Source organism: Palaemon carinicauda, chromosome 13 (assembly GCF_036898095.1).
Source record: "Palaemon carinicauda isolate YSFRI2023 chromosome 13, ASM3689809v2, whole genome shotgun sequence".
Lineage (NCBI taxonomy): Eukaryota > Metazoa > Arthropoda > Malacostraca > Decapoda > Palaemonidae > Palaemon > Palaemon carinicauda.
Genome location: NC_090737.1, coordinates 120,680,382 through 120,690,381, shown reverse-complemented (window position 1 = coordinate 120,690,381; position 10,000 = coordinate 120,680,382). Strand labels below are relative to the sequence as shown.

The following is a 10,000-nucleotide window of genomic DNA, read 5'->3' as shown; positions in this document are numbered from 1 at the left end:
TAATGGTCGCCTGTATTATACTAAAATATGGATGAGGGCAGTGTATTTTTTACGGAGAATTTCCGATTAAAATATGGGTTTTTAATAGTGCACCTTAATATCTAAGGTATACAAATTACTATTAGCTCAGTTTCCTTGGTAGGGAAACCGAACTAATAGGCCTAGGGCTCAAATACAACAGTAGGTATTAACATGTTATTCAAAGCAGCGAATTGGATTCTATCTAAATGAGGATTCTCAAATAAATACTTATTCAACGGCATTACGGGGTCCCCTTAATAAACTATTACAGAACCAAGATTGGCGAATGTTTTTATGTTGAGCAGACTGATATGAGTCTTTTTATAGTTTATATATGAAAGATCTATTTTTATGATGTTACTGTTCTTAAGATATTTTAATTTATTGTTCATTACTTCTCTTGTATCTTATTTATTCCTTATTTCCTTTCCTAACTGGACTATTACTTCTCCCAATTTTAGGTGGTAGCTGACATAAAAATAAAGAACAAAATGGGGCTTTTCTTCTCTTCGCTCCTCCCAGCCTGACGAGTGATGCCGGAAAATATATTTTGGCAATTGCCCCTCCCCCCAAAAAAAAAATCAAACCATTGTGCTCTAATCTTGGGTAGTGCCATAGCCTCTGTACCATGGTCTTCCACTGTCTTGGGTTAGAGTTCTCTTGCTTGAGGGTACACTTGAGTACACTGTTCTATCTTATTTTTCTTCCTCTTGTTTTGTTAAAATTTTACAGTTTATATATGAAATATTTATTTTAATGTTACTGTTCTTAAAATATTTTATTTTTCCTTGTTTCCTTTCCTCACTGGGCTATTTTCCATATTGGGGCCCCTGGGCTTATAGCATCCTGTTTTTCCAACTATACTAAATTTTTTTTAATGAGGTGCATTTGCACTGACTCGCCAAGGTGCCCTTTTAGCCCGGAAAAGTTCCCTGCAATCTAATTGGTTAGAATTATCTTGTCCAACCAATCAGCGATCAGGAAACTTTTCCGAGCTAAAAGGGCACCCCTGCGAGTTGGTGCAAATCTGCCTCACTAAAAAGAATTGACTATAGGGTTATAGCTTAGCAAGTAATAATAATAATAATAATAATAATAATAATAATAATAATAATAATAATAATAATAATAATACGTACCCGAGGGGCAAGTGAAAGCGTGAGCTACGATGCCCAGACCAGAAGCTCCAGAATCGAGACACCAGTAATATTTGTGGCAGTTGTCAGGGTTCGGGTAGAAACCTTCGCGTCTACAAGCGAAGCCTGTAAGAAAAATTGTCATGAATTACCATTAAAATAATAGACATTTATTGCTATAAGTTTAATATTATATTATACACGTTTTTGGTGATATTAATTTTCAATATTGGGGACAAGATTTGAGTTTTTACAGGCTTTTCCTAATCGCAATAAAATTATAATTTCTCACCTTTATATATCATCCTACTTCTATCCACATTCACTAGAGCTCATGGCAGAAATATATAATTATTCTTATAAATTTCGAATCTTTGTGAAACCTTAGAATCATGCAAATATGTATAACTTATTTAAATTTACAGTAATGAAATAATTTTGCTAGTTTTTTTGCAAAGCATGTTAATTTGCGTAGGCTTATTCCTCAGTGTGTTTTCTTTGTGTTTAAGACCACTGTTCCCTCGCTATTTATCAAAAGGTATATTTCCATCAAGACTATAGAAAGATGCTAATGTCCTTTTACTATCGGGGAGTAGGTCTTTCTCCATTGAGACTATTGAAAGATGCTACTATTCTTTGACTGGCTTATGGTGGCATATAGCGGCATATTTGGTAACCTCCCTGACTGGTGATCACCACACCCACTCAAACTCGTTAGTTCCTCTAGTGGTTGCAACCTCACCACCCTTGTGAGCCAGGGATGGGGTTTTTTTGGGAGCTTATAGGTCTCCCTGTTGAGTCATCATTCATAGTCCTAGCTTGGGTGAAGAGGGGCCTTGGGTGCTGATCATATGTATCTATATGATCAGTCTCCAGGGCATTGTCCTGCTGGTCTCTGCTATTCATGAACGGCCTTGAAACCTTGAAACCACTAACTCTCCCCCCAAAAGAAAATATTTCCATAGACTCACTGGACACTGGACTAGGCGTGGTTGGTGGAGCAGGAGTATTCAAGGGGTTAATTGTGGTTCCCTGTTGTTGACGTTGATTTCCTGAACCTCTGCGATCTCCTGGACGTCTCCTTTGCTGGGTCCTTGGGAGGGGCGAGATGAGACAGGTTAGTTAAAAGAAAATCAAAATCATTTAAAGTCTGGGAAAGTAAGGCATGCACGGGATACCGAATAAAGGCGGGTTTAAGCTATCGAACGATTCGTCGAACTGCAGACGAAGTGTTTGAAGCGATGTTCGAACGTGGTATATGGTTGTTGTCGAACGGTTCGAAAAAAACCTGTTTTCACCTGACTTTTATGGGCGGAGCTTCATTGTCCAGAAACCTCGCGCGTTTTTGACTGACTATACCCTTTTCGAACCGAACCGTTTGGCAAGCAGGTTCGAGAACCGGGTTCGATGAACCGTTCGACCGTGTTCGACGGTACAGAGGAGAAGAGACGTGAATAGGCTACTGTCAAATGGAAGTTAAGGTGTTTCACTTAAGTACTAGGCTACCATCACTTGAAAATTCAAATAATACTAAAATGCCATTAGCAAATGAAATCAAAGAAAACATAATCTTTATCTAATCTACTTAAAGAAATCAATAAATCTTATTAGCTACAGAGTAATAGACAAATATCCGTTCTATGAAAATGAATAACATATAATTATCTCCGTAACATTTTAAGCTCTACTGTGGAAAAAATAACACCATTTGTGGGATCAAAGTAACCATCGATTATCAGGTCAATATAGTTTAACTTTTTCCTTCGATAACATACCTCGGTGTGGTTGTGGTAGTGGTTGTGGTTGTAGTAGTAGTAGTAGTTGTTGTATCCCGATTTTGGGATGGTCTGCGATTCTTCAAGCGATTTGCAATTCCAACTGGACGCCGTGTGCTGTCGGTGCTGTGGAAATTCGAGTTATTTTTTAAAATTTGAACAAAATTGCAAGTTTTTTTTTATTTCCCGGTAGTTTTTCCTATAATAAAGTTACAAGAACCAAATACATACTTCGGCAAAGTCGTATTCCTTTTGTATCTTGGTACAAGTTCAATTCAAGATGAGAGCAGTCGTATAAAAGTTCCAATATTTCCCGCTAGTCTTGTGCCGCATATTTTGGGCATGAAATTTGGTAATGGACAATTATAAGAAACATTTTACACAATATACAGTAATGTATTGGCATTGCTGCTGCCATTATTTTAAAGTGTAAAAGGTTTAATCAAGGAAATTCTTATTTGAAAATGCTGTATTCAGTAACGGTCTAGGAGACGCTAGATTCTAGAAGTATGTGGCAATATACGACCATAGGGCGTGGCCTGTTTGCAATTGAAATTAACTAACTATTCTTCCCCATAGTCTTAAGACTATTTAACCTATCTGAAAGTTATGTACAATAATGATTTACCAATTTATCAGTGTTTTTCCAAAACTATCCTCTCTGCTAACGCATATATTAACTATTTAAGAAAATACAGTAGCATGAATATCCAGGTTTGATTTTCAAGAATTTTCCTAAAATAGCAGCTGGGTGAAAAAGTAATTTATGATTTTGAAAGTTTTTACATAAATATAAATGGATATATTTACACTTTTCGAAATGTCCCACTTCTTAGTATATAAGGGAATACTTATTGTGATATATAAGTTTTAGTTTTTTTTTTAAAGTCATGCCTTAATTTATCCTTCATCTTATGTGATCCATGCAGTTATGGTGATAATAATAATAATGATAATAATAATAAAATAATAACAATAATAACAATATGGGTGGAGAATTACACATGATCAGTGCCTATAATATATGATCTAATTATGGAATTGATGTATGTCCATGTTAATTTTCACATGCATGTGCTTATTTTCTTTATTTTTTTATAGTAATGTGCGTCCAAATTATTTCATGTTCAAATGAAATGGTCATGTGCTTCCTTGATTTTGATAAAAAAATAAATATATGAACAACATTCATGCATGGCTTAAAAAAATCTTCATGAAAATCTTATTCATAAGTTATGTACATTTCATGCATATTAAGCCTTAATTATAAACTTTTAAGTTTATAGTGTAGATAGATTGATAGATTTATAGATATTGAAATTTGTAGTTTTAATATGATAGATACGATCTTCTATGTACTAGATACCTGTAAAGAAAATAATTCATTAGATTATCCAAGAAACTGGATTTCTAAATGGCATACCGCTGGATGGGGCTGGAAAACCGTTGATCTCTCCATCAAGTGGTGGAAAGTTGGTAAATGATGCACTTAGACATCAAATAGTTTCCGTTGATCTGAAAAAATGGCCGAATAACATACGTGACGAACATACATTTCACTTAACCACATGTGCAACCGCGAAGCAGGAATTGTTTTGAGCATTAGCATGAAGCGTGTAACCAAATTAGTTGTTCCTTTTTTCTTTTATTATCATTTGTACGTCCCTGTTTTGGATGCGAATAAGTATATTGCTCCTGATTGTTAGTTAGCATAAGCAAGGGGAGTCACTGCAAGCATAGGCAATGCTCCCTTTCGCCCTCGGTGGGAACCCTGTGTACCTTTCTCTGAACCTGGTCTGCTGACTTTGGGTAGTACCACTGGTAGGTGATGCACGGTCCCTGAACCTTGCAACTCCTCGGGAGTCGGGACGACTCGTCAGAGAGGATGTCGTCTGTCTAAATGATTCTTCAGTGACAGTTCGGAAAGATTCTGAGAAGTCACCTCTGGTTGAGACTTGGTTATTTCTCCTCTGAGGAGGTAGCTGGGTTCTGGTTCGGCTGCTGTCTCGACTTCTTGTGTTAAACGCGTCTTCTGTTCTGGTGTTGGTCCTAGTTGAGCCACGGGTTCTCGAGCTATCTCTAAGGGGAGTCCTAGATCCCAGGGTGATGTATTTAATAAGCGTTTGGGTTGTTGGTAATGTTCTGAAGACCTATTTCTTCCCTTAAAGGTAGACTCAATTCCCTTGCCTTACAAATAGTGTAGTTTGGGCTTGAACTTTGGTGTAAGGAAAGCTTCAGAAAATTTCATAGAATCAAATAAAATGAAAGGGAGTGAATAATGTGATTTTACACCATGTCAGTGACTTGCATTATCTCAAGCTTTCCCTCTCAAAGTTCAATTAATGATGTTGAATCCGATGTAATTACATCAGACTCATTGAATTCTACGTGAAAATTCACTACTAGTAAAGACAACTATTTACTACAGCCACCAGTGACAAGCCATCGTTAAACTTTAAGAAACTATGCCAGACAACATTTAGAATCTAGGTATTGGAAGCTATGGCTTCACTATAGCAGTTAATACTTTGAATTTGTTAATGGACATAGATATCCAAATAACTAATTGACTATCAAACGCACTACAAAAAAAAAAAAAAAAAAAAAAGGTGAATTCTACACACACTTTACCTGATAACTACTTGAATAGTGTAAGACTAAATATGTTAATTCTCTATAGTGTTGACAGACACCATAGTCTACATGTAGAACGTGATTATATACTTATTCTCGAGAGCTGGCTGGCGGTGATCTACAACACGCTTTTTTTCAATCTTACCTTGAAGAAGAGGTTGATGTCTGCCCCTGGCCCTGCAAATTCCTAGCCTCATTGATGGTTGTATCCAGTCCAGCGAACAGCGCTTTCTTTCCTGCTTCGACCAGCGGGTATTCCTCCCCTTTGCATATACCCCTGAAGTCATCGTTGTCTAAACTCCAGTACATAATGCCGCCCAGGTCGTGCTCTCTTACATACTCGGCCTATAGCAAGTGAGGTTGATTTAGTGTTGAATCATTAGTATTTTGTTGCATCCGAATATTACCTAAACATATGATTAGATTTTAGGTAAAAAATCATTATAATATATCTTCATGAACACGAATGGATATATAAAATTAATCCACATAAAGGATGGACATAAAAAAAACTTAAGTTTAGTTAAGCCTAACCATTTCGCCCTCCAACGGACCTTGACGAAAAATAATTAGGTCTATAGGTCTATAGATTACACCAACATACAAACTATCATATCTTATTTGCCCTTCACCTTGGGCACTGAGTAAATTACGTTCATTAGCAGATGTATGGCAAAGATTTTTTTTTTTTTTTTTTTTTTTATACAGAAGGAAATGACCTGACGAATTTACCTTCCTGGCTACAATTTTCTCATCGTCGTAGCCCACCCACTGGTTGCCACTGAAGGCGTATGGACCGATGCGTCTAGGGAAGGGTTTCTTAACTTCCCAGCCGTTGGATGCGATGTTCTCGCACACCTTGAAGTAAATTGATGAAATTAATAGGAATTAGATAATATATGGTTTTCCTTTACCAAAAATAACAAAACAGAGTGAAAAGCAGTTCGACTTATGCAAATCTTATCACATTTTTGCATAATTAAGTAAACATCGAAATGAAACAATAGGGAAACATTATTCAGTGATGAGCAATGAAATGGGAGTATGTAAACAGTTAGATAGCGAATGGAGATAAACATCATAATGTTTAACAAATTTATTTTTTTATTTCATGATATGAAGATTTAGTATGCAGGGAACTTATTTTACACACACACACACACACACACACACAAAGATAGATAGACAGATATATAGGCAGAGTTTTTGTGTACATTTTTTTTTGCTAAAGTCTTGGTTAGAAATAGATAGAACTGACCTAGCTTATTGTTCAAATGACTATTTGGGGCACAATTTCTCTCTCTCTCTCTCTCTCTCTCTCTCTCTCTCTCTCTCTCTCTCTCTCTCTCTCTCTCTCTCTCTCTCTCTCTCTCTCTCTTCTATATCATCATGATATTTGTTCCATTTGTCTCCAAAATATGACGCCTGCGGTCTGATACAACTATGGGTTTTTTATAAAAAGAAAATTTTTATGCTTAACATGTCTCATACCAAATATTTCTAACATCGTTAATTTAAAAATGGTTTATAATTCTCTGCATGGATATAGGTTTTATGCTTCTAAATATAAACTGGGAATATTTTTATTATGAAAGTAATTTGATCTAGAAACATTTTGACTTAGCGGATAACTCAAAGAGTTTTTCATTGAAGCAAATTATCCAACAAGTAATTCAAACGAGACAGAATAACATATCACAAGCCATTAGAGGTGTTCAGCCACAGAAATGATATCGTGGAATTAAGATAATTTAAAACTATTATAAACCTGAGTCTATTTAGATATTAAGGCTAGTGCAGAGGTTACGTTTTTTCCCATGGCGGTAGGTTTATCCCTGCTCGGGACCCTGAGTTTGAGCTGTTTAAGCCAGGCTGACACTTGCACGAATTTGTGGCACGCATTGTCACGACTCGAGTCGTGAATTGGCGTGAACTCGTCGTGAACTGGGTGAAGTATTTGTAAACCCATCGTGGCATGTGACGAGAATTTTGAAATGTTCAAAATTTTGGTCAAGTCAAAATTTCGTGACCGGGTCTTGAACTATTTGCGAACTGTTCGTGAACTCGTCGGGACGATGCGGGAAGTGCGCAAACTATGCGTGAATCCGTCGTGCCAGTTTGTGTCAATGTGTACAGGTCAGCTGTGATTCTGAGATAATTTTTTTTCTTTTTTTTTTAGTTCGTGCCACAAAATGTCACGACTTGCCACAACAAATTCGTGGCAAAAAGTAGTGCAAGTGTCAGGGTACCCTTACTGTGGAGGCCACTGCTGTGTTTGGGCCACCACATTTGGGGATTGGGCTTGCCCGGCTGATGTTCTCGTGAGCATCTAATCTGATGAAACTGGAACTGAAAGCAGACATCTTTTAGCCTTGAAATCAATCCTCTGGGGGACCAACTCCTTGTGAACTTACTTCGTAGAAGGCCATGAAACCGTTTTCCCTGGTGTATTTGCCCTGCTCTCCCGGTCCATCGGCGGCTGCTCCGAAGTCGGTGAAGTTGCCGTCGATGAGAGTGTAGGATCTCCCGTAGGTCGGGATTCCGATGATGAGCTTGTGTTTGTCGGCTCCCAGTTTGATGTAGTACTTCACTGTCCAGTCCTGAAAATGGAGGAGATTGAGTGGATTGATTGATTAAAGTGTAGTTCAACAGTTGATTGATGGAGAGGAAAGGGGAAACTGATTGACTGAAGTATAGTTGAATCGATAATATATGGAGAAGAATATGGAGATTTATGGACTGAAGTGTAGATGGAGGGCTGATTGATGGAGAGGAATAGGGTAACTAATTGACTGAAGTGTAGTTGAATAGATAATTTATGGAGAAGAATATGAAGATTGATTGATTGAAGTGTAGTTGATTGATGGAGAGGAATAGAGAGATTGATTGACTGAAGTGTAGTTGAATCGATAATTTATGGAGGAGAATATGGAGATTGATTGATTGAAGTGTAGTTGAAGGGCTAATTGATGGAGAAGATTATGGGGGTGTGAATAATTGAGGTGTAGTTGAATGGATGTCGATGTAGTAGAGGAATAGGGAGATTGATTGATTGAAGAAGTTGACGTTTAAAATGTTGTTGGAGATGCTGATTGATGGAGAAGAATATGGGGTGTGAATAATTGAAGTGTAGTTGAATGGATGTTGATGGAGAGGAATAGAGAGATTGATTGACTGAAGTGTAGTTGAAGGGGTGATTGATGTAGAAGAATAGGGGGATTGGTTGATTAAAGTGTAGTTGAATGGTGAGGAATAGGGAGACTGATTGATTCAAGTGTAGTTGAATGGCTAATTGATGCCGAGAAATAGGAAGATTTATTGAAGTGTAATTGAAGACTGATAGATGGAGAAGAATAGGGGGATTGGTTGACTGAAGTGTAGTAGAAGGGCTGATTGATGGAGAAGAATATGGCGATTGATTGATTGAAGTGTAGTTGGACGGCTGATTGATGGAGAAGAATATGGGGTGTGATTAATTGAAGTGTAGTTGAATGGATGTTGATGGAGAAGAATATGGGGATTGATTGACTGAAGTGTAGTTGAAGGGCTGATTGATGGAGAAGAATATGGGGTGTGATTAATTGAAGTGTAGTTGAATGGATGTTGATGGAGAAGAATATGGGGATTGATTGACTGAAGTGTAGTTGAAGGGCTGATTGATGGAGAAGAATATGGGGTGTGATTAATTGAAGTGTAGTTGAATGGATGTTGATGGAGAAGAATATGGGGTGTGATTGATTGAACTGTAGTTGAGTGGATGTTGATGGAGAAGAATATGGGGATTGATTGACTGAAGTGTAGTTGAGTGGATGTTGATGGAGAAGAATATGAAATTGATTGATAGAAATGTAGATGAATGGATGATTAAAGGAGAAGAATGTGGGGATTGATTGACTGAAGTGTAGTTGAATGGCTGATTGATTAAGGAATGAACGGGTGAATGATTATTTGATGAAGAGGTTGATTATGAAATTGATCGTCTTTTGGATTCAGTAACGGCGAATACTGAGGGTTCTAGGGGGTAGAGTGCCCCTCCCCTTCCAAAAAAACACCACTTTCCCCCCCCCCCCCAAAAAAAAAAAAGAATCCCCTGGCCTTAAATATAAAAACACTAGTTAATTTAGAATATAAATATCAACTTAATTTGTACTCTGAATCGTAAGTTATTCTTGAGTGATGTAAAAAAAAGTTATCCATTTGAAAACTATAAACAAATTGAGATATGATTTCAGATGGTTAAAAGAAAGTGATATGAAATACAGTAATTGTATAAATTGGTATAAAACATAGTAAAAATTATAATATATTTTATTAAGATGGATTGTTTGTGTCATGATTTATAGAACTTTTAGGTAGACTGATCAAGAATTGTATATTACTCACCACATTCAACTGGGCGTTCCATTCGTACTCAGAAGCACCTGGTTGCTGCAT

General features: G+C 37.0%; 1 protein-coding gene across 1 annotated transcript in view; it reads right to left on the bottom strand.

Moving 5' to 3' along the window:
* LOC137652384 (uncharacterized) overlaps positions 1 to 10,000 on the bottom strand; it is a 102,778-nt gene that overhangs the window by 12,520 nt on the left and 80,258 nt on the right. The window contains 8 exon segments of the mRNA XM_068385768.1: positions 1,161 to 1,283; positions 2,129 to 2,250; positions 2,933 to 3,058; positions 4,712 to 5,023; positions 5,712 to 5,911; positions 6,299 to 6,424; positions 7,981 to 8,166; positions 9,950 to 10,000. The exon segment at positions 9,950 to 10,000 is cut by the window's right edge and continues 79 nt beyond it. Coding sequence (XP_068241869.1) covers positions 1,161 to 1,283; positions 2,129 to 2,250; positions 2,933 to 3,058; positions 4,712 to 5,023; positions 5,712 to 5,911; positions 6,299 to 6,424; positions 7,981 to 8,166; positions 9,950 to 10,000 — 1,246 coding nt within the window.